This window comes from Heterocephalus glaber, unplaced genomic scaffold (assembly GCF_053883595.1).
Source record: "Heterocephalus glaber isolate CG9 unplaced genomic scaffold, H.glaber_assembly_v1.0 deba00000738, whole genome shotgun sequence".
Taxonomy (NCBI): Eukaryota; Metazoa; Chordata; class Mammalia; order Rodentia; family Bathyergidae; genus Heterocephalus; species Heterocephalus glaber.
Genome location: NW_028258161.1, coordinates 12,171,989 through 12,199,862, shown reverse-complemented (window position 1 = coordinate 12,199,862; position 27,874 = coordinate 12,171,989). Strand labels below are relative to the sequence as shown.

The 27,874-nt window shown below is 39.3% G+C and overlaps 1 protein-coding gene across 3 annotated transcripts in view; it reads left to right on the top strand.

Moving 5' to 3' along the window:
• Nucleotides 1–27,784, top strand: part of Sec61a2 (SEC61 translocon subunit alpha 2) — a 28,212-nt gene extending 428 nt beyond the window's left edge. Inside the window, exons 1-12 of one of the 3 annotated variants that reach the window (XM_021242066.2) lie at nucleotides 236–947; nucleotides 1,575–1,642; nucleotides 2,732–2,797; nucleotides 8,537–8,615; nucleotides 15,091–15,222; nucleotides 15,349–15,458; nucleotides 19,756–19,909; nucleotides 20,893–21,053; nucleotides 21,341–21,538; nucleotides 23,421–23,612; nucleotides 24,051–24,127; nucleotides 26,555–27,784. In XM_021242066.2, the coding sequence (XP_021097725.1) occupies nucleotides 896–947; nucleotides 1,575–1,642; nucleotides 2,732–2,797; nucleotides 8,537–8,615; nucleotides 15,091–15,222; nucleotides 15,349–15,458; nucleotides 19,756–19,909; nucleotides 20,893–21,053; nucleotides 21,341–21,538; nucleotides 23,421–23,612; nucleotides 24,051–24,127; nucleotides 26,555–26,735 (1,470 nt within the window). In that variant the 5' untranslated portion in view covers nucleotides 236–895 and the 3' untranslated portion in view covers nucleotides 26,736–27,784. Of the gene's footprint in view, nucleotides 1–235; nucleotides 948–1,574; nucleotides 1,643–2,731; nucleotides 2,798–8,536; nucleotides 8,616–15,090; nucleotides 15,223–15,348; nucleotides 15,459–19,755; nucleotides 19,910–20,892; nucleotides 21,054–21,340; nucleotides 21,539–23,420; nucleotides 23,613–24,050; nucleotides 24,128–26,554 lie in introns of those variants that run through there. The other 2 variants (XM_004861819.4, XM_021242067.2) reach the window with 2 other exon arrangements.
• The last annotated feature ends 90 nt before the right edge of the window (nucleotides 27,785–27,874 follow it).

The window sequence follows — 27,874 nt, the reverse complement described above, 5'->3', positions numbered from 1 at the left end:
CCTCGTCGTTTTCTGGAGCTGAGGAAGCGCCTGTTTTCCTTCCCGAACCGCCCTTCCTCGGCCTCACGGTTGCGACGAAGAAGGCTCCTTGAGTCGTTTAATTAAAAACAACAACAACAAAATGATGCATGGCATGTGTTTTAGGGAGGCAGCTCACCATTTCCTTAAAATGTTCATTCTGGTCGTTCCGCGGCGCTTACTGAAGACTGGAAGGTGGTGTCAGCTTTAGGGACAAGGCCTCTTATTACGGGGACCCTTGGAAGGCCTTCCCCCCAAGCCCACCCCCTCCCCACACCCTGGGTGTTCAGTGTGTGTTGGATGAATTAATGAATACCCGAGCGACGCCCCGCTGGTCAACTAGACATGGGGAGAACTAGAAAGGAAGTAGAGACCCCGGCCTTAATTTAAGTGAAATGAGTAAAATTCTCCAACACAAGGATGAACAAGTGGCAGGGGAAAGCAGTGCTTGACCATGAATGTCCCAGTAGAAATGACCATAAAATGCTAAGAGATCTAGGAAAGTGGCTGGGGTTGAGGTGTGAAGCAAAGGGGTTGAAGCGCTTCTAGGAAGTTTAATGGTGATGCTGATATTTGATTTGCCTTAGAGTTAAATGCTTTCACATTCAGACTCACTTTCCTGGATAACAGACCTCTACGATAACAGACTGCTGTCGTTTGGGGAGGTTAAAAACAGTGTAGCCAGCTTTTGCCTGTGGAGGTGTAATTTGTGCCAGCTTTGAAACAATTTCAGGGTGTTAGTGTACAGAATCCAGTGCCTGTGGGGAAGATCGGATTCCCAGTTCACCGTGGCTTGTGTTTCTGCACAGTAGGTTCTTGGAGTAAGACTGACGCTGGGGAGATTGTCTTCATCTTCCAGTTCTGTAGCAGCCTTGACATGTCAGAAGAGGGTGTCATTCACAAAGGGCCTTGGCCTGTCTTACTTTTAGGTGCTGAAAGCAGTAGTCCGGGAAAGCATCCCTTTCTAATGCAGTGTACAGTCGTTGTCACTATCTGGGCTTCCTTCTAAGCAAGCACTCCGATATTGTATAGTTTTAAATTTGAACTATAGAAATGATTTCCTGATCTTTCTCCCTTGATGAAGTTGGCATCTTTCAGTTCTTTAAGTCACTTCTGCAGGTTAAGCCCATTTCCTGTTCTACTTTCCTCAGTGGAGAAGGCATCCTCCTCTGTTTCTCCTTTTAGATATTTTCTTCTATAATGCATTGGCTCGCGGGTACCATACAGACTGCATGCTCCTTTTGTTTGACATAGTGATATTCTGAGTAATTCCTTTTCTGTGTATCTGAAAGGACTGGACACAAACATGAGGAATCAAAATCAGGATTACTTTGCTTCTACTGACTATCCCGCACACCATTTGGGTTCTTTCTTCTCTTAAATTGTATCTCTCCCTATAACTCACTTGAAATGGAGAGCATTAGGATTCTTTAATTTGGAGAGACGGGGTAAATTCTTCTTGAAATTAAAGAACATTTTATTTGATTCTGTAAAAAGGCAGGTTTTTTTTTAAAAAACACTTTGTAATAGAGACATTTGTTTCTTGTTTTTTACAGTCAAATTTTTAGAAGTCATCAAACCTTTCTGTGCAGTTCTACCAGAAATTCAGAAGCCTGAAAGGAAAGTAAGTTACTATTTTAGTGATTTAGAAGGGTAGTGGAATGGCTTACTCTACTAAACCAATAAGACTGATTTACTTTTCCCGGTACTTTTTTGTCTGTAATTGGAAAAATATTACCCATGCATCCTCCTTGGCCCAGAGTAAGTAAAAGAATCGTAGACCTGCTTAAGTCTACATACATTTCTTATGCTTCCAAAAATCACTGTTCTTTGGGGCCGGGGATTTAGCTGCCTGCCTCGCAAATGCAAGGTCCTGAGTTCGATCCCCGGAGGCCCCCCCCCCCCCCAAAAATGACTGTGCTTTAAATTTTAATGTTGTCACACCAAGTCTTTCTTTGGCCCACCTGTTGGTGAAGATACATAAAGTATTCTTCTGTCTACAGTGATTTTTATAATTTTTGTAGTGTAGGGCAATGTATTGTGCTTTGCTGCACTACGAATGGCCCAGTCTGCTGGGTAGTTTTTGATGAGTTCAGATGTTTGATGCAAATGAATTCTGATTGTATGAGTATGTCCCTGGCACGTTCGGATTCAGTCACTGAAAAGAAGAATGACTGGAACGCATTAGATGGTCTTGTAACTGAATTAGCAGGACTAGGGACAGAGAAAGAAATGGGTAAAACGTATTAAATTTAATAATTTATTTATAGTTATATTTTTTAATAATTTGACATGGTAAAAATAGTCAATTCCAGTTATATTAAAAGCATCCTAGGAGACCCTTTTTATTGTTTAGGAAATATCTTAGACTGCCTATATAGTATTATAAAGCTGTGTAATATTATAGGCATCCTAGATGGGCCTGACACATTGTTAACTGAGACACGTGGGTGTCTTGCTTTGCCTCCTTTTCAGTTTTATTTACCACGGTACAGTGCACGTGAAGGCTGCCTGTGTTTAAATTACCTTTCTTTTTGAAAACTAGAGACATGTTTGAGAAGTTCAGCTGTTTATTTCAGCTGTTGCACATTTAAATAGTAGATAACAGGAACATGTCATGATGGGGAATGGTGATTACGCTTTGAGGAGGATTTTTGCTTTACATTTGTATTTCTTGGTTTGGATTGATTGTTCTTTGTATTTTGTTGTACAGATTCAGTTTAGAGAGAAGGTATTATGGACTGCTATAACTCTCTTCATTTTCTTAGTATGTTGTCAGGTACGTAACTAATATCTGTGCTGTTCTAAGATCCTGATGAGTTAGAATTTGAGAAGCATATTTTAGTTAAAATAATCAATCCCCTGAACTATATTAAGCGTTGCTATTCCTTTTAACCTTTATTATTTTGTTGCGGGTGCTGGAAATTGAAGCAGCGCCTTCCCCCACGTGAGGCAAAAGCCTAGGGCAGAAGCTCTACCTCTGAGCTATTCCTCAAGCTCTGATCTGAATTATTTTGATAGTAAAAGTGGTATCTTCTTTGTATGTTCCTATTGGCTAACTAGTAAGTCTGAACATTTTTTTTCCCTTTTTTGTTTCTGTTTTCAGTAGATAGTCTCTGCCCATTTTTTTCTTGATATATTTAATTTTTTTCTTACTGGTTTAATATAATTTTGTTTTTGTTTTTCTGGTACTGAAGATTAAACTTAGGACCTTAACCCTAAGGCGCAAACCCAGCCCTTGTTTTCTTTTTAATTAAAAAATTTTTTTGGTACCGGGGATCGAACTCGGGACCTCGGGCTTGCGAGGCACGTGGCGGAACCACTGAGCTAAATCCTGGCCCTAGTTTTTATTTTGAGACAGGATCGTTTCAAGTCCTTAAGCTGCCTAGGCTGAGCTTGCATTTGTGATTCCCCTGCTTCAGCCCCCCAGAGTGCTGGGATTGCAGGAATGCATGCACTGTCATGCATGGTTTAAGATAGTTTTTTATTATAAGAAAGCAACTTACATCTTGCAAATGTTTTTCCAGTTTACCTTTTATAATGTTGTGAATAGTGTATATTAATGTAAATATCCCTAAAAATAAGGTTTTAAAACCTCAGTGATATACTTTGTTCAAAAATCAGTAAGATCCAGGCTGCAGCCTAGCAGTAGACCCCTTGCTCAAGGGTTGGAGCACAACTCCTAGCACTGTTAAAAAAATTAGTCCAATGATATTTTAAAATTTCATACATAAAAGTACAAAACTGTAATTTTTTATTTTTTTGGTACCAGGGATCGAACTCGGGACCTTGTGCTTTCGAGGCAGGCGCTGGAAACCCTGAGCTAAATCCCCGGCCCAAAACTGTAATATTCATTAGAGTATTTTAACAAAAAATTTTTCAGAGGGATTAAGTACATAAAATGAGGGCAAAATGTGATCTGGGTATGTCTCATGGTTGTAAGGATAAAAGATAATTTAGGGCATATATATATATTTTTTGGTACCGGGGGTTGAACTCGGGTCCTTGAGCTTCCGCACCAGGCGGCCAAACCACTGAGCTAAATCCCTGGCCCCTAGGGCACATTTTTTGAGGATTTTTAAAAGTTACTAAGATAGGTATAAGGAACTTGTAGAAAATTGTGTTAGCAGAGGGCTGGGGATTTAGCTCAGTGGTTCTGTCACCTGCCTCACAAGCACAAGGTTCCGAGTTCAATCCCCGATACCACACACAAAATTGTGTTCGCAGAACAGACTAGGTTCATAGTCTGTAGAAAAGCCGAATATTTTCTTTTTGAAGGATGAAATAAGGTCATTAAGGTACTTGCTTTAAATGTGTTTTGGACGGTCATGAAGAGAGAAGTTTTAAAAATTATAGAAGAGTATAAAGCAAAAAAGAACCTCTACTGTTTACTTTGAACATCTTGGAAACTCCCCTCCCCTCCTCAAAAAAAATCCACTTTAAGGAGGTATGACATGCATATGAAAGTATACCCATTTTAAAAAGTATATATTTTGAAGAGTTTTGACAAACATGTACACCCACAAACTACTTACAGATACCCAAGTAGATACAGAACGTTTTTATACTTCATTTAAATTAAAAGCTTCTCTTCAGAGGACATTGTTTAGAAAATGCAAGGCAGAGCACAGACCAGGAGAACTTACTCATAAAACCTACATCTGACAAAGGACTTGCATCTAGAAAATATTAAAAATGTTTGTAATTCAGGGCTGTGGATTTAGCTCAGTGGTTCCACCGCCTGTCTCACAAGCACATGGTCCAGAGTTCAATCCCTGGTACCCCCCCCCCCAAATGTTTGTGATTCAATAATTTAAAGAAATTTTTTAACATAATGGAATTTTTATAAAGAGTAAGCTAAAATTTGTTTTTCTTTTTGTTTTTTGGCTATGTTGGGCCAAATCCCCAGTGCCAGGCAACCACCGATCTGGTTTCCGTCACTACAATTGATTTGTCTTTTCTAGAATTTCATATAAATGGAATCATGCAGTATTACTCTTTAGTGTCTGATTTTATCATTGTATTTTTGACATTCATCTGTAATGTTAGTAATCCGTAATTACATCAGTAAGTCACTTTTATTTTTAAGTAGCGTCCTGCTGCATGAATCTATCACAGTTCATTCCCTTGTTGAATGTTTGGCCATAGTGAAGTAGCTATGAACATATGTGTACAAGTTTTTCCATGGACAGTTGAGTGATAAATACATGTTCAACTGTATAAAAAATTGTCAGCTCGTTTGCAAGTGGTGGCTCTGTTTTTTATCTCTACCAGCAGCCATGTATTGGAGTTCCACTTGCTCTGCATCCTTCTGTACTCTTGGTATTGTTGGTCATTTTAATAGTAGCACTAAGAAATGATATGGAAATTTTAATTTCCATTGCCCTGACAATTTGCTGATGACACTGGTGGTACTTCGGTTCACCAACCCAGTTCTCTCCACAGTTCTGGTCCCAAATCCAATTTCCCCCTAAGGTCAGCATTGAACCTAACTTGAATGAATTTGATTCATTTCTTGTCCAACTTGATTTGTAACCAGAATTGTGGGAAGAACTAAGTTCATGAACTGGAGTACCACTGTTACAGTGGAGTGGGCCAGAATAGTCCAGGTTCTGGTGCTTAGCAAGGGACTGCCGAGCTTACACCTCATAGCAAGCTGCTACATTTATGGAAGATCATGGGATGGCAACAAGAACAAGCCGAAGGAAGAGGAACTCTCCCAGGGCTTCCTGACAGGACTCTGCTTCCAGTATTTAAAGGGTCAGATGCCTCTCACTGCAGGTGCCTCCCATTGTGGTCAGACGCCTCTGACTCCAGGTTCCTCTCATTTTGTTTCTCACTGGCGTGGAAACTAATGATCTGCCGCCTCGGGCATCACGACCGCCTAAGTAAACATGGAAAATCCGCAGGCAGTGCCGGCCCACAGCTGAGCGAAGGGAGAGGAGCGGCTCATGACTGGACCGCACCATGGGCCAGAGGAAGGAAGCTCTGCAGCACACATACCTGCACCTGCCACCCTAACTTGTGCATAGCACTTTATTTTCGGTTCCCAATGCTTTTTGAAATCCTTCATGCTGATTTGCTGTTTCTCCGTCTGATCAGTGGAAGTTTCCATTAGAACATGGAGCAGTCTCTTTTTCCAAAAGACTATACTGTATTTTACCAAGTTTGTAAAAAGAAAAACTTGACAACAAGAGTTTATTTGAGCGTTGAAGGGATGGTGAATCTGGCAGCACTGCTTCAGCCCCTCTGAAGAGGCTCAGAGAGCTCTGCTCGGGAGGCTTGGGCCTCGGCTTTTATAGGTTGACTGTGGGGGAAGGGAACTGCTCGATTAGGTCCCCCTCGCTGTTTGCTGTGTTTTGGTACAGTCTGATGGGAGGTCTCTACACAGCCATTGGCTGCTTGGCTATCTTGATTGGTTGGAGCGAGATTCAAATTTAGACCTTCCTGAAGTTGTCTGTGTGTTCAGAAAGAAACCCAGGCTAATGGCCTTCTGCTTAATTTCCTTAACAAGTTGAAAGGGATGGTGATATGTATGATATTGCCACTGTGTCAGATGCACAGGAAACAGCTCCTGTTGCTGCGCAAGTGTTCACAGGACTGCAGCTACAGGATTTATGGAGAAATAAGATTAGAGCTAGTTTTAATAATCCTGTTGACTGTAGGAAAAGAGAACATGCTGTTATTTAGGGGAAGTTGGGACTCTTGTTTGCTTTCCCACACAACAGCTAGCCATGAAGTAATCGATGTCTCAGGAAAGAAGTCAGACCAATTAACTTTTTACTTCGAAGATATCCTAGTGTTAATTGGTTGTTGTACAATAACTTCCTTCCTCTTCATTGCTCACCTTAACTGAAGAGTGTCCTTAGCTGCAGGTTATATTTAAAGTATGTATGCTTCATGCTTCACCAGTTTTGTTACCTAGGTAATAAATTCAGACTCAAACAGGTTTAGTTGTTTAAGATCGCTGGGCTGGGCGCAGTTGCACATGCCTGTTGTCCCAGTCTCTCTGGAGGCTGAAGCACAAGGACCAGGATGAAGCCCAGGAGTTTGAGATCATCTCGGGTAACTTAGGGACCTCTCCACCTCAAGAAAATAAATAAAATTGCTGGTAGCATCTTTTGGAACTTGTTTTTAAAGTTTCATATAGAGAAATTTTTGGAAAGCAGTAATGTATTTTTCTTTGTGTCTCATCTTCACATGATTGAGGAAGGAGACATGGCTGCTATATCCTAAGCAAGGGGCATATGATAGGAAGCAGTTCAAAGTTCAGGTGTGGTATTTTTCTCCTTAGTTAAGAATTAATAAGTGCTCATTATACAATATTTGATATATCCTGAAAATAATATCATTCATAATCTCACCACCCAAGGATAATCACCATTTAAGATTTTAAGATATCCTTAGTTTTATTTTCTATACCTATTTTTTACAGTGTTGAAGTTTCTTTTTTCTTTTTTTGTAGGGCGGGAGGTGGATCCCAGCCCTTGGCATCCTAGGCAGATGCTCTATAACTGAGCTACATCCCCAAACACCAGTGTTGAAGTTTTAAAAAATTTATAGTTTTGTGTCTTTATATATTTAGTTACTTTTGCAGCGCTGGGGCTTGACCCCAGGACCTTACACATACCTGGCCAACCCTCTACCGCTGACGAACCCCAGCCTCTGGACCTGTGTTCTTATACTAGGCTTAATAGTGGCACTGTTGGATTTTAGGCATTTTAGGAATTTATTTTTGTTACAGGGGTGCGGGTGCTGCACTGCTCAGTGTAGGATGGTCAGTGCCCCTGGCCTCCATCTATTACATCCCAGGAGCATTGTCTCCACCGAGCTGTGACAACCAGAGGTGACAGTTCAGAGGTGCCAGGTGTCCCCTGGAAGGGCAAATCACCACAGATTGAGAACTGTTTTACATGTAATATTATAAGCTCTTCTCTGTGTCATTACAAATTTCTTAATCATGATTTTTGTTGGCTAAATGTATTTTACTGTATGTTTCTTTGTCAGTCTTTTTTTTTCCTGATACTGGAGATTGAACTCGGGACCTTGCACTTGCCAGGCAGGCGCGGTGCCGCTGAGCTACATCCCTGGCCCTTCTTCATCAGTCTTATATCTATGGGTTTGATCTTGGTTGATTAGTACCTATAGCTTTCCACAGCTATTCTGTGACTAGGCAGATATTTATGCTAGGATGGGATATTTCTTTCTCAATTATGGTAAGAAACAAAAAGATTTACCATCTTAACCACTTTTAGATGTATAGTTTAGTAGTGTTCGGTATGTTTGCATTGTTGTACAACAGTTCTCCATATTGACAGGAGTATTTACTTGTGAAATGTACCAAGTAATGATTTCTACTGTTAAAGAACTTTACCTTTTAAAATATGTTTGCTTTTGCTCTTGAACATGAGACATTTTTTAAATAAAGTGTTGCAAACATTAAGTGAATGCATTATAAGTTAAATGTAAAGTTAATTTATGTAATACATTTTTATGCAAAATTCGTGCAATCTTTTAGATACCACTGTTTGGAATCATGTCATCAGATTCTGCAGACCCTTTCTACTGGATGAGAGTCATTCTTGCATCCAACAGAGGTGTGTACTTCTTTTCTTTTTCTCTCTATACCACTTGTGATATCAAATAGATATAAATAATGTAGATTAACAAGTATTTTTTGATATGTCCAGGGAGGAGAGGACATGAGAACAGGAACCCATTGCATAGAAGAAACCAACATGTCCATAGTGACAATGCTGTGTGTTTATTATAACAGTAGACAGAGAGATCTGTCTGTGGGTTTTTCACAGTCTAGAGACGCTGTTCAGTAATTGGCGAGACGCTGCACTTGAAGTGGAGTTTAATGTTTGAATCAGTGAGACAGGAAAGCCTGAGCCAGGTCCCCAGGTGTAAAACAGAGTGGTGGGTGAGAGGCGAAGCTGGTAATGAGGCTAACCAGAAGGCGGAGGCTGCTGCATTTCAGGAATCACAACTGCCTATTTTTTGAAGACACTTTAAATACCTGACAGGTATTTTAAAATAATCTTTTTAGGCTATAAAAGTATTATTTGTTTCTTTTTAAGGTGCACCACAATTGATAACAGATTTATATGAAACAAAAAACAAAAATCTCACTTCTGAACAGGGGTTTCCAGGAAATTGATAGATTGGCAAATTCTTTTGCATATCTCTTAACATAGGAAAATCTGTATACTTAAAAAAAACCACTGTACATGCTATGTTGTTATTCAGTTTTTTTTTTAATTTTTTTCCCCCCATTAAGTTTATTGGTACAGTTTAGGTATAAAATACATTTACATACATCATTGGGATCTTGTACCATTACTTGAGTATCTTGGTTCTTATTTTTTTCCCCTTCCCCTGCCCTCCCTTCACCCCCTCCACCCTTCCCTATTTGCAAAGACTTTGTTTCCATTTCTTTCCTTTTCTGATATTTTTTCTTTTCCCTTCTTTCCTTTCCCCTACCCCTCCCACTTCCCCTGCTCCTTTAGACCTTTACTTCCTATTACACAATATCAATTATACATTTTTAAAATTAAAATATCAAGACCTAGGAGACATTACCACAGATTTTACAGAATTTAAAAGGATATAGAAAGCATATTTCAAAAATCTGTTTTGAAATAAATTTGACAGCTTCTAAGAAGTACTTGGAAGACAAAGTAATGAAACTGACTCTGGAGGAAATATAAAATTTGAATAGCACCTATTAAAGAAAGTATATTCCTAGCTTCAGAACCTACCTATATGACAACAACAGGCTCGTATACATTTTAACTGATAAATTATATCAAACATTAAAGCAGAAAAAAGGAACACTTCTCCCCTCATTTTAGGAAATCAACATTGTGCTAATCCCAAAACTGGATAAAGATAATAAAAGAAAAAAGTATGAACATAGATAGAAATTTGTTTAACAAAACAAACTATTGGAAGTCAGATCTGGCAGTATGTAGAAAGTGGTTTTATTATAGGGATGGCATTGTTGGTTCAGCATTGGAAGATCCACCCCCTAAAGTCATCGTTTTAACAGAGGAAAGGAAAACGCCATATGATCCTGTTAGTAGTTGGAGAAAGAGTATTGGACTAAATTCTACAGCTGTTCATGGTAAAAGCTATCAGGAGCCTAGAAGTAAAACATAACCTTCTGAACAGATAAGCCATGTACTCCATACTTTGAGCAAAAAAACACCTTATATGAATGGAGAAGATACAAGCTTTCTCCCTAAGGTAGGGAACAAGGGCAGATATGCCTACTCTTCATCTTTCCATTAAACTTTGAAACATAGGCCCAAACCAAAATAGTCTGGCAATAAAATGACACAATTAGGATAGAACTGGCAAGGTAGAAGCAAAATCTTTATATGTAGATGAAATGATCATCTACAGAGAAAATACTAAGAAATCTCTAGGAGCCCCTAGAACTTGTGTTTGAATTTAGCAGGATTAGAAAACGCAAGGTATATATAAAAATTCAGGTCTATGTATACTAGCTATAAATGAAGAATTGGATATTGAAATTTAAAAGTTATGTAGGAGTACAGAGGACCTAGAAAAGGAAAAAGTAAAAAAAACAGTGTTGGAAGACATTTAGTACCGTACCTAATTTCAAGACGTCCTCTAAAGCTACAGTAATCAAGGCAGTATTGGTGTAAGGAAAGACATATAGATCATTGGAATAAAACAGAGAATCTAGAAATAGAACCACACATATATGGTCCACTGAGTTTTGAAAGATTATTTAACGTTAGCATTTTATAGAACATCAACTCAACTCAAGAGCAGAGGAAAAGATAGTGTTTTCAGCAAACGGCACTAGAACACCTGGTATCCGTATATAAAAAATGAACCGCAACCCTTTATTTCCATACATAAAAATAACTCTTTTTTTGGTACCGAGGATCAAACTCGGGCCCTTGTGCTTGCAAGGCAGGTGGCAAAACCACTGAGCTAAATCCCCAGCCCCATAAAAATAACTTGAAGGGATCTATGAACCTAAATATGAAAGCCTAAAACTATAAAACTTGAAGAAGAAATTATAAGGGAAAATGTTTATGAATTTAGGGTAGGCAAGAACTACCTAGAATACAAAAAACATGATGTATAAAAGAAAAAAATTGATAAATGAGATTCCATCAAAATTTAGAACTTTAAATGGCATCATTAAAATGAAAAGTAGTCCTGAAACAGACCATATTTACGGTGCATGTAACCTATGACCAGAATATATAAAGAACTTACAGCTCATTAATAGACAACCCAATTAAAAAGACATAAGATGATAAATAGCACAGCACAAGGAAAGGTGTGCAACACAAGAATCAGAAAAATACTAATCAGTACAATAACAAGATTGAATTATAGCTCATTAGGGAGATGAAGTTAAAAGTTTTAAAAGCCTTGTCATGACTTTTTCTTTTTGTTGGATTCTCCTCCTTTGCATTCCAATGGATTCATTCTGCTGGACTTCGTGGGGTTGTGATCCTCCATTGTCTTTTCCTAGGGTATTGTCTAAAATTTTTTGGAGTGCTGGTTTGGTATTCATGAAGTTCCTGAGGTGCTCTTTATCATGAAAGTATCTTATTTCTCCATCAATTTTGAAAGATAGTTTTGCAGGGTACATCAATCTAGGTTGGAGGCTGTTTTCCTTTAGGGCTTGAAATAATCACTCCAAGTTCTTCTTGCCTTGAGGGTTTGCATTGAGAAGTCTGCTGTGATTCTGATGGGCTTTCCTTTGTATGTGATTTGTTTCTTTTCTCTCACTGCTTGTAGAATTTTGTTCTTCTGTTGGAGTTCTGGAATCCTAACTATTATATGCCTATGTGTAGATTTTTTTTGATCAAGGCTAGCTGGAGTCCTATATGCCTCTCTTTTTTTTTTTTTTTTGGTATGGGGGTCGAACTCGGGTCCTTGCACTTGCGCAGCAGGCAGCAAAACCACTGAGCTAAATCCCCGGCCCTTGTATGCCTCTCTTATCTGTATGTCAAGTTCTTTTCTCCTGCTTGGGAAGTTTTCTGCCATCACTTCTGTGAAGTTTTTTGTTGACATCTGCACTGTCTCCTCTTTCTTCATTGACTCCAGTCAGTCTTATGTTATTCTTCTTTGCATTGTCTAGCAGCTGCTGGATTGATTTCTCGTGTTCCCGTACAATTCTGAAGCAATTTTTCTTTTCCTCCTCACTAATTGCAATCTTATCTTCTATATCTGAAATTCCATCTTCACATTGGTTCATTCTGCTGTAGAGACTTTTGATGGAGTTTTTAATCTCCTGGAAATCTGTTTGCATCTGCTTTATGGATTCCATTTGTTTCCTATGTTGGGATTCCATCATGTTCCTCAGATCCTTTATTTTTTTATCTGTGTCCTCTCTAGATTTATTAATCATGTCTTGCACTATAAGCACAATTTTTACTGTTATCTGAGTAATTATTTCTGATTTCATTTTTCCCAGATCCTCTTTTGTTGCCAGGTCAGAGAGTCCAGGTGGTTGAGTATCAGATTGTTCTATCTCATTTCCCTTTGGGGTTGCTGTAGGTGATCCAGAAGTCTGTTTTTGAGGCTTGTTTACGTGTCTTCTCATTGCGGGGGGGGGGGTGGGGGTCTTCTGGCACTCAAGCAGCTTACCTTCTCTGCCCTAGCAGCATGGAATGGCGGCAGGGGAGCCTCCTGCCGGGTGCTGGGACTGGCTTACCTTCTCTGCCCTAGGAGCATGGAATGGCGGCGGGGGAGCCTCCTTCTAGGTGCTGGGACTGGCTCCACTTCTCTCACTATTCCATTTATTTAATATCTCAGATGAGCAATTTTATTTAGTAGCCATATCCTGTGCTATTACAAGGATAGGCTCTGATTTAATTACTCATTCAACCCTTTTTTCTTTTGGTACTGGGGATTGAACTCGGGTCCTTGCACTTGCGCAGCAGACAGTGAAACCACTGAGCTAAATCCCCAGCCCCATTCAATACTTTTTACTGTGTGGCAAACATGTGCTTGGTACTGAGAGTAGAGCAGTAAACGAGACTATCACTGGGAAGCATTTTTCTTTTCTGGATTATGAGCATGCTCACTCCTATTTCCATATTTCCTTCTAGTACTTTAGTTGGTCATCCTTTATGTCTCCGTTTCCTGAGCCTTGAGCATTCATCTGGGTGTCAGTCACAGGTGACAAGTCTGAGTGTCATGGTCTGAATGGCCAGGCCCTTCCCAAGGTCACTTACCCTCTTCTCTGCTGACCTAAGTGCCATATTTCCTGTGTCCAATTTTCATTAAAGCTTGATTGGGTCTATTTATGGACCAGATCTATCTTACAGTTATAAATTTTAATGGGTTAACTTTTAAGAGAAATCTGTGCTGAATGGCTGTAACAGTAAAAACTTTTATCTTTCATTATTAAAGAAGTACTGTGGTACCTCAGTTCACGAATGCTTTTGTTTGTAAACAGTTTGGTTCACAAGCAGAAGTGCTTGGCAAAATTCTGTTTTTGTTTGCAAACTCGGCATCGGGTGACAAACATAACTGTGGCCATCTTTCCCACACAAACACAAACATGGCCAGCTTTTCCAGAATCGTAGGTCAGATTAAGTTCATGAGCTGAGGTACCACTGCATTTGGAAAAATACCAAGAATATCTTTAAAATGGAGTATTTTCTCAGTAAAGGGCCCCTTTTCAGCATTTATAAAAGTCAGGATATAAGGGAAACATACTCATAGCAGGGTGTGGTGGTATGCATGTGCAATCCCAGGATGCTGAGGCAGAAGGCTCACCATGAGTTTGGGGCCAGGCTGGCCTTGTATTGAGTTCAAGGCTAGCCTGGAATATATAGAAAGACCCTGTCCCAAAAAACAAACAACAAAAGCAAAAAAAAAAAAAAAAAATAGGAAACATACTCTTGACCCTGTCGAATTACTTAGTTCTATATGTTCCTGTGAATGGCAGATCTGGTTTTCTTATTTTTCACTATAAAGGTGATGCGTACTTTCTATGAGGAAAAGCTTAGAAAATACAAAGGAAAAATCATCTGTAATCCCACTGGGTAAAATAACAGTAAACATCTTAATAACCAGATGAAAATATCAGGATACTCATTTACTACTTGTTTAGTAAATTGAATCAAACTATTTATACTATCTTGGAATACATTTTTGGTGCCTACTGTGTCATGAACATCGTTCATACTACTGAGCATTCTACATTGTTTTAGGTTACTCCCTATGTTCTTTAAAACTTTGCATTAGCATCAGAATTCCTTGAAAATTACCTCTTATTAGTTTGGTATGTAGTTTTTTGGCTTATTACATAATTTTTATTTTGCATTAAAGATAAAAGCATTAGAGAAAGATTTCAAAATTGTTCGCAGAGGAATCTTGGAAGAGTTCTTTTCCTTTCTGTCTTTTGTTCCTTTTTCTGGTGTTGAGGATCGAACCCAGAGCCTTACACGTTAGGCAGACACTTCACCACTGAGCTGAACCCCCGGATCTTTATTTTACTTTTAAGTTTTGAAATTTTTCTTTTCTGGTGCTGGAGACTGAACCTAGGCCACTATATGTTTTGAACGTGCTCTCTGCCCCAGAAAGTTTCGTCTATTTTCATGTCCCTCACCCCGAACTGGGTCTGTATTGCCGTCTGTCCTTCAACTTGCTATACTCCTGACCAGCGAGGATTGCAGGCATGTGGTGCTGTTCCTAGCTTACAAGGTTTCTTTTGTTTGTTTGTTTTGGTACCAGGGATTGAACTCAGGACCTTGCACTTGCCAGACAGGTGTGGTGCTGCTGAGCTACATCCCCAGCCTCAGAAGGTTTCTTTTAAAAAGGATTTTTTTAAAAACATTTTATGGTCAGAATTTACAGTATGGTTCTGTAGTATTTATAATATTTTTTATGCGGTGCAGTTTTGCAAGGTTGTGTTAATGAGAGCTTATTTGGCAGTTAATGTTTAAGGAGTAAAAATCTGTTTCACATTTAAACATGCAGTAAATGTCATTTAGGACAGACACCTCTAAATTAATTGTACTGTGGACAATAAAGATCATTCACCTCTTTCCCCTTCCTTTATAGGAACTTTAATGGAACTGGGTATCTCTCCAATTGTAACATCTGGTTTGATTATGCAGCTGTTGGCTGGAGCCAAAATCATTGAAGTTGGAGATACACCCAAAGATAGAGCTCTATTCAACGGAGCCCAGAAATGTGAGCATTAACACAGTTAAAGAGCATTATCCAAGTTTGAGAATGTTTGTGGTAAAGATGCTTCCTGGGTCTTTTTTTCTGTCGTGGTTGTAAGCATGTGCTCCTTTTCCCCCCAATTTTTGTCAGTATTTGGTATGATCATTACCATTGGGCAAGCCATTGTGTATGTCATGACGGGGATGTATGGGGACCCTGCGGAAATGGGTGCTGGGATCTGTCTCCTCATCATTTTTCAGGTAAGAAATCCTATATTTTCCTATGCAGGTAATAAAAGTTTGCTCCTTTTTTTTTCCTACCAGTTCTTTGGATAGTTGTTATTTATCTTCTTACTTTTGAATTATTTATAATACTTTAATTACTGGAGTGATTTTTGAAATAAATTATATTAATATAAAAATTTAAATTTATTCTATGTATAGAATATAGAGAGAGAACTTATATAGTTGTGCTGTATAAATAATTATGGATCACCCATCGTTCATCAGTTATAAGATACACTTTTTCTCACATTTTGATGTCTCTGAAATCAGAACGTTTCCTGCACTCAGTGGTGCCTTACAGTGCTGTCAGCCAGGTGGCAGTCACGGGAGCTGTCATTGCCCTGCACCTGTCAGCTTGGCTGTTGCTCAAGTCGGTACTGGATCAGTTGGTTATATGCTCTGTTGATGTAACAGGTATTTGAGCTTAATGGCTCACTGAAGTGTTTTTCAAAAATTTATGTTGATTTATTATTAAATGAAAATTGTGTGTACAGAAAGTCACAGAAGCCAAGAAGCCAGACACATGCTTGTCATCCCCGCTCTTGGGAGCTAAGGCCAGCGTGGGCTACATGATGAGCCCTGACTCAAAAAACCAAAGAAACACCCACCAAAACAAACAAAAAGTCACAAGCAGCTAGGTGATAAATATCTATATCTAAGTCTAGCATTCCTTTTTTAAAAAGCAGAGCATAAAAATTATTTGTAAAAAGATAGTGTGTCATGGGTTACAGGGTTCCCCTAGTGGCCCACAAAATAATGGTGTTTGGTTTGAGACACTGTTTTGTCCTTTCTTGTTTTTTACATTATTGGAGGTCAGACCCAGCGGTTCTCTACCACTCACTGAGCTATGCTTCCAACCCTTTTTATTTTTTGAGATACTCATTAAATTGCCCAGGTTGGCCTTGAACATGCAGTCCTCTTGCCTCTGCCTCCTGAGTAGCTGAGATTACAGGTGTGCACCACCACACTTGCCATGGTGCTTTAAATGTAATAATATGTTAGTGGCAGTGACATAACATGTACATACATACGTACATATATATGTATACAGAGGGGCCTCAGTTCACAAACTCAATTCTCGACATGATTCTGGTTGCAAACCAAACTAGATGAGAACCGAATCAAATTTCCCTATAAGGTCAACATTGAACCTAACCATTGAATTTGATTCAGTTCTCATCCAGCTCGGTTTGCGACCAGAATTGTGGAATCAGGTTCATGAACCAAGATACTGGTGTGACCCTAAATAGGTTAATACATATTGAGACATATGTCTATCTCACACTGATAATGTTGAACTTTTTTTTTTTTAATAAGTCTTACCTAGGAAGCAAATCAAGTAAGATTGTCTAGTGAGGATGATTCAGAATAAGGAGAGTTCAATTGTTCAAGTTTTTATTGGCATCATTAGCAATGGGGATCACTTTTCTAATAAGAACTATTTTTTCTTTGACTAGTGCAGGATTTTTAATAGGTTACTGGGGGTCTTTGGTACTGTCTGAGCTCCTGTGTGTTTTCATTTGGGGTAAGATAAGTTCCTGAAGGAATGACATTGTCTTCATTTCTCCATTTACAACCCATGCCTTTGGCAAATTTATAGCCATTGAAAGTAGCAGGAAGGGGATATAGAGAGAGGATAGGAAGAGGAGATACTTTGGAGACTGATTTTTGAAGTGTTTAGGACCTCTTCACATAAGGTTGGCTATGTGAGACTACTAATAAGCCATTTGTTGCCTTATTTTTTTTTATATAGCATTTGCTTTATGTAACTTATGGAATGATCCTGACTTTTTTTGGGGGGGCGGGGGTGGTGCTGGGGATTGGATCCAGGGCTGCAAGAATGCTTAGCACATACTCTACCACTGAACTACTCCCCCAGCCCAGCATAACCCTGATTTTTTAAAAGACATTCAGAACTAGCATTTAATCCTTAGAACATTATGCATCAGTCAGATATCTCTAGTACCTTCCTAACAATATATTTAGACCCTAAGGAACAGGATCTAGAGAATTCAGGGTTAGGTAAGGAGAAACCTCTTACAGAGTTAGTTAAACATTTAAATTGATATAAAAGGAAGTTAAGTGATTTTGATGTCTCGGTATCCAGAAATCTAAGAATAGTTACAGTCCAAGAATGAAACAGGCTAAGTGAATATGTACTAATTTGTTTTACATAAATTCTAAGTTCTTGCACACCAATGTTTGTGTTGTGGTTAATTCTTCTAGTGTTAATGCATATAGAAATGTTACGTTTGATCTTAAATGGGCAGTGGCCCATGTGTCTCCTTCATATTGAAAATGTGTGCATACACTGAAAAGCTTTGATGGGGTCAGCATGTTTTCCCTCAGAAATGCAGGTTTTTAACTGTTTGCATGCTGTTGTGGAAAGTAGTTCTGGCCTTACTTCTTGTCTCATTCACATGGTCAGTGTTTTTCCAGGAGTGGGTTTGAAATCTAAGTACTGGGTCTTGATTAACATTTTAAATAAAGAAAATGCAGTGTGCACGGCACACAGGAAAGGTGAGTGTGCCTCGCCAGCCTTGACTGGGTGTGGGGACTGGCGGGGTTGAAAAGTCAAGCGCAGCCACGACCCGGCCCAGAGGTTCACCGGGCTGCTCTCCCCACGCAGGTGTGGAGCCTCTTTGTCCTCACTGCCGTCTGGAGATGCTGCTCTCTTCCTGGCCTCAGCCCTTCCCACCAGCATGTATAATTTCTGCCGTTTTTTGTCGTACTCCTTTAACCATAGAAACCAATTCTCATTTAGATCTCTTGGCAATCCTTTCTTTCATTGGAAAACATGAATCAAATTTCGATAAGATATAAAAGGGCCACTCGGTATTTTGAATGATGCCGTTCCGAACAAGGGACTGGGGAATTACAGAATTTCAGAGGTGCTGTGCGACCTCGGCCAGGTCGCTTACCAGAGCCTGGGACCGTGCATGCTGGCTTCTCCTTTGTTTTGTTAAGATGTCAAACTTGGTTTTCACACTGAAAAGGGTCAGCATGTTCTCTCCTAGAAGTTCTGAGAATCGTACCCTTTTTCCAGTTCATTGAAAGTCAAAGTCAAAGACTATAAGTAGACAAGTTAGGCTTTCAACAACCGCCGAAATGGCAGTTAAGGAAAAAACAGCACTGTTGTGTAAGGTAAGCATGCTTGAATGGTACCCGGTTTGACCTCTCTTCTGACAGTGCAGGATGAAGGAAGTAGACGGGAGGGATGGAAGGAAGTGACTTTCTCGCTGCTGCAAGGTGGGGAGCTCTGAGCTTCGGGGCATGGAAGCACATTTTCTTCCTCTCTCTAACAGACTGTTTAAGTTGGGAAGGATCATACAGCTGAGGAGGTCACTTGCAAAGCTGTAGTTTATTAATCAATGCATGCTTTTACAGAAATATCTTCTCCAAGAAGAAAATTAACAATGTTTAGTATCACAAAATTATAGTATGCTTCTTTGGTAAAGAAGATTATGAGCCTAAGAACCGGGTGAACTCTTAACTCTCTTCAAATTTATATTCAGTCTTTGTCACTATAAATGTAGAATGTATTTTTGCATTGGTTATAACCTGTGTTCATATTTGTGCTATAATTTTCTACTTACTGTATATATTACATGTATAAATATCTAATTATATATAAAATGTAACATACATAGTTCTTTTTCGATTTAATTTTTAAGACAGAGTCTCGCTGTGTAGTTCACGCTGGCTTTGAATTTGCTATGTAACACAGGCTGTTCTCAAATGATGGCAGTCCTCCTGCCTCAGCTCCTGAGTGCTGGGATTATAGGCATGTACCACCATGCCCGGCTTAAAGTTCTTTTTAAAAAGTAACAACATAATCCTCATACTTACCCTTTAATGGCATTCTACAGTTGAATCTTGTTACTCTTGAATTTATTCAGCCGTCTACTTCAAGGTATTTGCAATGCTTTCAGTTTCTGTCAAATTCTACATCTGTGCTTATTTTTGTTTTAGTGTGCTTTTTCAAATAGGCCCTGTTTAAACATTGTAAGGGAAACTATTCAGATGGCATAAGTATACTTTAAAGGTTTAAATGTCTGCTTTATAATGTGACAGTATCTCTAATCCTGATTTTCAGAATTGGCTTCTGACTGCAGTAAAGCAAGTCAGCAGCTCCCAGCAATCATAATAGTGATATGACAGTAATTGGGTTTGATACTGACAATGCCTTGCTTTGAAATAACCCATGGTGTTCCTCTCTCCCTTTTCTTGAGTTTATTCTTGCTTCTGCTTACGTGCGTTTCTTTCCCCACAGTTGTTTGTTGCTGGTTTGATTGTGCTGCTGTTAGATGAGCTGCTACAGAAGGGTTACGGCTTGGGGTCTGGTATTTCCCTCTTTATTGCCACCAACATCTGTGAAACCATTGTCTGGAAGGCCTTTAGCCCCACTACCATTAACACGGGCAGAGGTACAGTGCATAGTGACTGCACCTGCACGCGTTTTGCTGGGTATGTGCTGAAGTGAGTCTGCAGCGTAGCAGGACATGCCTGCAGCCTTTTCCGTTTGCCACTGCACGGGACAGCGAATGCTGACTGTAAAAACTCAGGAAGCAGAGATGTGTGGGGCAGGCAGTACTATTTCCAAAAGAGTAATATCTAATAGTAATATCTATAGAGTAATATCTAAGCTTTAGCCTCTGCTTATTTAAAATTTCACTGGTTGCAAACAGGTCTTAAGAATTTTGTTTGTTGCCCTTGCTTAAGCCATTGCTGCAGAAGTCATTTACCTGATTGCAACACTCCCAAGAGGGAGACAAGGTAGTGGGCTAAGATTTCTTAAAACAAAAGACTATTTATTGTTCACTGTATCCGCAGGGAGCAGTCATACTTTTGCTTCTCTAGCTGGCTTTGTAAGAGCATCTTAAGTTTTGAAAAGATGTCATTCTGTCTTTCCCCTTTAGCCTGCTCCTCTTCTCAGCTGTTATCTATTTTAGCAGATTAACATCTAAACTCTGGCCCCAGCCATAAGTAAATAGTAATGATGGTTTATTAATGTTCTTGGGACAGTAAGCTTAAAAGCAGGCTCGATAGTAACATATATCCTCTGTGGCATTTTTATTCTGCTTTGCTGCCGTTTTTTAAATTTTTTCCCAAAATACTCTCTCCTTTTCCTAAAACATAGAGGAGAGGCAAATCTTTATGAATAAAATATTTTCTTTGGTAGATTCTACTTTGGATTTTTTCATCAAGAATTGTCTCTTGAGAAAACTTCATATTTATGCTGAAGAGATAGATTTGCCTCGGTGATCTTAGTATTTTTAGAACCTGCACACATGGCTATGTTGTAAAGCAAACATTGGCGAATTCTTTTGGCTTGGGTTTCAGGTTATTTGCTTTACCTTTGAGGTAATTTGGAAGAGTGCCTGCAGCTCACAGCTGTCTTGATTTGCAGGTACCGAGTTTGAGGGCGCCGTCATAGCTCTCTTCCATTTGTTGGCCACCAGGACAGACAAAGTGCGAGCCTTAAGGGAGGCTTTTTATCGACAGAACTTGCCCAATCTCATGAACCTCATTGCTACAGTTTTTGTGTTTGCGGTTGTTATATATTTTCAGGTAAGTATAATCTTTGCACTTAATGAACAGGGATGTAGATTTTCATTTTGCTCTTAAACAAGAAAATGTCCTTTGAAATGTTAGTCTCACAAGTCTGTTCAAGATCTAGTCAAGCAAATGATTTCATTCTTTACACTCTAAAGGTACAAAATATTGGGATGTGTAGGGATTATCATTATTAGCATTATCCTTTTATATCCTGTGCTGCGACTTGTTTTCTCTCAGGAGTCTGTGTTCTTTCCCCAATATGTCCGGTCTTTTTATTTACCATTGCTTGTGTTTTTTAGGGATTTCGTGTTGACTTGCCCATTAAGTCGGCCCGGTATCGAGGACAGTACAGCAGCTATCCCATCAAGCTCTTCTACACCTCGAATATTCCCATTATTCTTCAGTCTGCCCTAGTTTCAAACCTGTATGTTATTTCCCAGATGCTGTCTGTTCGATTTAGTGGCAACTTTTTAGTAAATTTGCTAGGACAGTGGGCCGTGAGTATTTTATTTATATAAAGTATTTAAAATTTATTATAATTTACATTTCATGGTTATTATTTTTAACTGAGAAAGACACTGAAACAGTTGCTATTTTTGTTTTTAGGTTCATACCAGAGTTTATCTAGAAGAATTACATGTTGTAAAACTATGGCTTAATTATTTTTTACTATTTTACTTTTTACGAACATTTTCATTTCATTTGAATGACCTTTTAGGATAATATCACAGTTGCTTTCATGAAAATGATTTTCTGTTTTTAATCTTATTCCTCTGTTGTCTGTTTAAAAACAAAGCTACTTGCTAAGGAAAAAATCTCAGCTATTTACAGATAATATATGGGATAATAGAATTATCTTTTCCTATTTTGTCCATTTTTTATGGTTGGAATAACAATAAACTAGCTTGTGATGAACTGGGTTGTTGTAGATAATGCATCTAATTAACAAGGCTGAAGAGACAGCTAGAAATAGAATCTAGTAGGGCCGGGGATTTAGCTCAGTGGTTCTGCTGCCTGCCTCACAAGCGCAAGGTCCCGAGTTCGATCCCGGGTACCAAAAAAAAAAAGAAAAAGTAGAATCTAGTAAATTCTGAGTTCCTTTTAGAGATTCTCTTTATCATGACTGCTAAAACAATCCAGTCATGTTGCTTTTGAAGTGTGAATTTTGATTAGTTTAAAATAGTATCATTTGACAAAGTATTTTTCTTTCTACAAGTTATAGAATTTTAAAAAGGTTAATTTCCTTTATTCACAAGAGTAATTCTAAAATTTGCATTCCACTAAAAATAGCATTTTTAGTCATTCTTGAAATACGATGCTTATTCTGTGCTAGGCAAGCACTCTGTCATTGAGCTACATCCCCTGCTGTATGCATTTACCTTAATATGTAAACTACAGTGATTCTTACCTTTCTGCTTTTATTATTATTATTTTTTTTTTGGTACCGGGGATCAAACTCGGGACCTTGCACTTGCGAGGCAGGCAGTGGCACCAGTGAACTAAATCCCTGGCCCTTTACTGTATTTTTTTAAACTTTAACTGAAAAGTGAGTAACTCTTGAATGTTATTCAAGAAAATGATTTCTTTTATCCACAATATTCCTTTTCTATCCATTTAACAGAAATTTGACCCCTCATTTACAAAAGCTTGTTTACATTTTTTTCTATTCTTCCTTTTCCTTTCCTTCCTTTCCCCCTCCCCCTCCCTAGTTCCCCTTCCCATTTGAACATTTTCTTCCTATTTCACAATAAAGACAAAGTCTTATAAAATGTAGAAACCACACAAAGGTTAGGCAGTAAGCTGTTCCTTGTCAGTATTTTGACTGCATTCTTAATACTTTCAAATGCAGAAATCACATAAGATTACCTACATGTGTTGGATTCCCTTATATAAGACAGAAAACTTCACATTCTAAATATGTGATCATATTCCTATCTTCTCTTCAGTTTTTGCCTTCTTAAAATCCCTCTTTTAAATGGTATGCTTAAAATATCTTGGAGTAAAGGAGTGAAGGTAGTAGACTCAGATGTTAACCCCTTGTATAAACTCATTAGCTGTAGGTGTTTTAAACTTTTAAAACACTGTCATGATTTTTGAGAAATGTGACTCAAAAATGATTTCTAGGTAGGTGCATCTACATCCCAGCTACTTCAGAGGCTGAGGCAGGAGGTTCGCTTGAGCCCAGGAGTTTGGAATCGGTGTGGCCCAAATAAGAGCCCTCACTTCAGAAGAAACAAGCTCTGGGTGTGGGGTGCAGGGACTAGCTCAGTGGTGGAGTGAGTGCCTAGCATGTGCACGGGCTGGGTCCGATCCCCAGTGCCAGAGGAAAGAACCTTTGACACCAGCTTGGCCACTTGTCCTTTCGATCTTGTCCTCCAGGATGTCAGCGGCGGAGGACCTGCTCGCTCTTACCCCGTCGGAGGCCTGTGTTACTATCTTTCTCCTCCGGAGTCTATGGGTGCAATATTTGAGGATCCTGTCCATGTAGTTGTCTATATTATCTTCATGTTGGGGTCATGTGCATTTTTTTCTAAGACATGGATAGAGGTGTCTGGGTCCTCAGCCAAAGATGTAAGTATTTGGTTTATTTGAAAATAATTTTTTAAAAGTTCATAATTTTTAGGCACCAAAATAATAAATTCCTACTTTTGAAATTTAAGCTTTGTTTAGTGCACATTACATTTTTAAATAAAGCAAGCTCACCTGCAACAGGCTAAAAGTTGGTCCTGGAAAGGTGAAAAATCCTACCAAACCCAACCCTACCCAACAAAATCTCTAATTTCTCCTTAGGGAGGTGGTAATGGAACAGAAGTTGAAAACACTGGCTTAACGTGTGGTTGACACGTAGCGAGTGGCATTACAGCCTCAGGTCTAATGGGAAGATGACCATGCCAACGTTTGAAAGCCTTTACGTATTACTTTTGACTATGTGGAAAGCACTTCATGTAGATCTTGGTTGACAGTGAAAGGTTAAGAGTTGGATGTTCAGAGTTGTTTTTCTCTTGGCAGGTAGCCAAACAGCTGAAAGAACAGCAAATGGTAATGAGAGGTCACCGAGATACCTCGATGGTTCATGAGCTTAATAGGTAAGCCCAGTAGAATTGTTCCTTTTTGGGAGTGTATATGCATATCAGTTTTTTGATTATCACTGTATTTGTTCAAATTCATACTCAAACCACAGATCTACTCGACACGAGAATCAAAATTTAAAACTTAATTGTTCCCCACATCAAAACCGACTACTGTGTCTTTATTTTACATGAAATTGCATTCCTTTCACTGTGCAGCCATGTTAAAATGATGTGGATTAGTATCCTCCATGTTGGCTGCACATAAAATAAGCAGGGCCCTTTTAAAAATACTAATATCTCACCTTCAGAATTACAGAATTATGATTTATTCCAGGTATCAGGTCTTTGGCCGTTGGTAACTGCATTATTGAAATGTAATATATTCATTTGAGGTATGTAGTTCAGTGCTTGTTTTGGCAGTACTGCTTAAACCCAGGGCCTTTGCATCAGCTGTTTTCTTACTTTTTTATTTTTTTAAGAGAGAGGGTTATCTCTTAGCGACCCAGAGTAAGCGCGAACTTGTGACCCTCCTGCTTCAGCCTTCCAGAGTGCTGGGATTTCTAGGGTGTGCCACCACCCGCACTGGTTTTCTTTTTAGTTCATTTGGAACTGTGCAGTTTTACACTCTCATTCTGGAAACCTTGTATCCACTAGTCATTCTTCATCCCTGCCAGCCCCAGGCAGCTACATTTTACTTTCTATTCTGGACAATGCATGTAATTTTTACATAACTATATATGGTCTTGGGGCCGGGGATTTAGCTGCTGCCTCGCAAGCGCAAGGTACCAACTTTAATCCCCAGTACCAACCCCCCCCCCCCACATATATGCAATCTTTTGTGAACGGTTCTTTTCACTTTGTACATTTTCACAGTTCATCCATTTTATAGTGTCAGTACTTCATTTTTATTGTTGAGTAATACTCCATTATGTGGTTTTACTAATTTTGTCTTTCCATTCATTAGTCGGTGGAAATTTGGAGTGTTTCCACTTCCAGTTACTCTGAATATTGCCACTGCGAAATACTTGTTCAGATTTTGTGAGGATGTATGTTCTCATTTATGAGTGGAAGTTTTGGGTCATGCAGTAAGACTGTTACTATTTTGAGGAACTGCTGAACTATTTTCCAGAGTGGCTCTTTCCTGGCCAGCAGGAGTTCTTGCTTTTTGACTTTAGACCTGTCAGGTAAAAGGGCCGAAGACCAAGACCAGACCGGGCCACAACAAGCCTTTATCAGGGGAATAGATCTGCCGGGCTGTCTCTGAACAAAGGAGAGACAAAAGCAACATGGCCGGGGCAGGGGGAGTCTTTTATAGAGACTGGGGTGGGACTTGTAGGGGCTGAGGTGGGGTTGAGTGAGGTAGTGACTAGGGAATGGAGGAGCCAGTGATGTCACTAGGTGGTAGGAGGTGAGCGAGTATTAGGTTACTTTCTAGGCGGGAACAGGGGCATGCTGGGAAGGGTTTGTTCTTTGGTGGGAGCAGCCATCTTGGCATGACGTCACACAGGGGAGGGGGCAAGGCACCATAGGAAGAGGGCAGCTACTATACATAATAGCTGCTGAGGTGGTGGGAGACCTATCAAGACCCTCTAGTGGATAGGAACCGTTCATTGTAGTTTCGCCTTTCCCTAATGATTGGGAACACCTTTTCATGTGTTCATTGGCTATTTGTCTTCAGAGGAATATCTATTCAGACCCTTTGCTCATTTTTAATTGAGCTTTTTGTGAGTTTTAAGAGTTGGGTTTCTTCCAAATAGAAGTCTCACTAGATACGATTTTCAAGTATTTTCTTCCTTTCTGTGGGTTTGTCTTTTTACTTTCTTGATAACGTCCTCTAATATACAAGTTTTTAATTTTGATAATGCCCACTTTTATTTTTCCTCTGGTACTGCTGTTGGCATAATAGCTAAGAAAGCGTTGCCAGAACCAAGGTCTTGAAGATCAGCCCCTTTGCTCCTAGGAGTTTCAGCCGTTCCATTAGTCTGTGCCCCAAGGTAACTTTTGTGTCTGATGTGAGGTAGGACCCGCCCTTGGCTACACTGCATGTCGCTGCCCAGCTGCCCTGCACTGTTTGTGGAGGCACCAACTCTGGCAGCCTTGGACTCACTCAGACCATACACCACAGAGGCCTCCAGGATCAGAAACAATCATTCTGCCATTCTTACTTCACCTGTCTTCGCTAATCTTTTTTCCTTTTTCTTCATTAAAAAGAAATCCCATTTTAAAGTTTTCTACTTGAATTACTGTTGAAGAGGCTCATCAAAATTACATGAGTTTGTTGACATTTCACATTTTGAAATTCACTTTTCACTCCACAGAGGAAACTAAAGTTTACTTGTTTAAAAATATGAAGTATTCTAATACTTAAATCTTAGTCCAGGATTCTGAGCTGTCCTAGGAATTTTGTGTTGCCTTTTTAGATTACACACTTTTTCTTTTCAGTCTGGTCAGAAATTGCCTTGACCATCAGTACTGTGCGGTGACCGGTCTTCTCTTAAGAGGACCCAGCTGGCGAAACCTGGTGTCCCTGACTGTCGCACCTTGTCTCCTAGGTACATCCCCACCGCGGCTGCCTTCGGCGGTCTGTGCATCGGGGCCCTGTCAGTGCTGGCTGACTTCCTAGGGGCCATTGGCTCCGGCACTGGCATCCTGCTTGCAGTCACCATTATTTATCAGTACTTTGAAATATTTGTTAAGGAACAAGCTGAAGTTGGAGGGATGGGTGCTTTGTTTTTCTAAATGTTCAAATATTTCTTTGTGTGTGTGTGTGTGTGAAAGGGAAAATATTTTGACACATTGTTTTCTGTCAAATAATGCGGGTTCCCCTTTTCTTCCCAGTTTGTTTTCAAGTGCTACCTGTCCCATTTGTGAAATGGGCGCTGAGCTAAGCCTTTGTGCAGCATTAGTACCAGCTGCCTTAAAACTAAAGTTTACATTATTCGTTTGAAAATGTACATCTAGGGTTGCCTGTGATGCTGGAAACCAATGTATCTACCTTGCTGTATTAGATCACAACAGTGAGACGGGGACATGGATTAGTTTGCACACAACATTCAGAACCCTTATATCCTCCCCTTGTCTAAAAATAAGTGTAGTTCAAATTGCCACTTTCCAGTATTTTTGAGCTTATGTGATGAGTTCTGGAGCATTTGTACCTAATCTATATTTTAGATAATTACTTTTTATACTTTTGAACTCATAGTATCCACATTCCCTCCCCTCCATCCCCACCCACCCTTTCTTTCTCTTTGCCCAAAGCAGCCACTTGGCCCATGGACAAAATCAAGCATTGAAGTTTTCTGTTGTTAGAAGTGATTGCTTCCAACTACTCTTCCTGTACGTTCATTCCTCCTTTCTTCCCAGGGACAGCATGACCTGTGCTGTTTGACTGTATTGGCTATGCCTTGTAATTCCAACCAGTCACTTGAGAATACTCTTTCAAATCACTGTGCCCCAATTCTTTTTTTTTTTTTTAATCCCTAAAGCAAATATTGAATTCTCAAGCAATGTCTGTAGTTCATTGGGGGTGAACAATGAGTAATTCATGCTAGGAATTTGTCTTTTGTTGTTCTTATAGCTGCAAGAAGTGTAAACAGTATAGACAATAAACTTTTATTTAATAAAACTGTTGCAGTTGTGTTGGAAAAATAAAGGAATCTGATATTAAATGTTCTCGAAGACTATTTGCATAAGGTTCACTGTACTCACACAGAGACTTCTGAGAGAAGTCAAATGTAATGACTCTCAAGTGCTTAATTATAA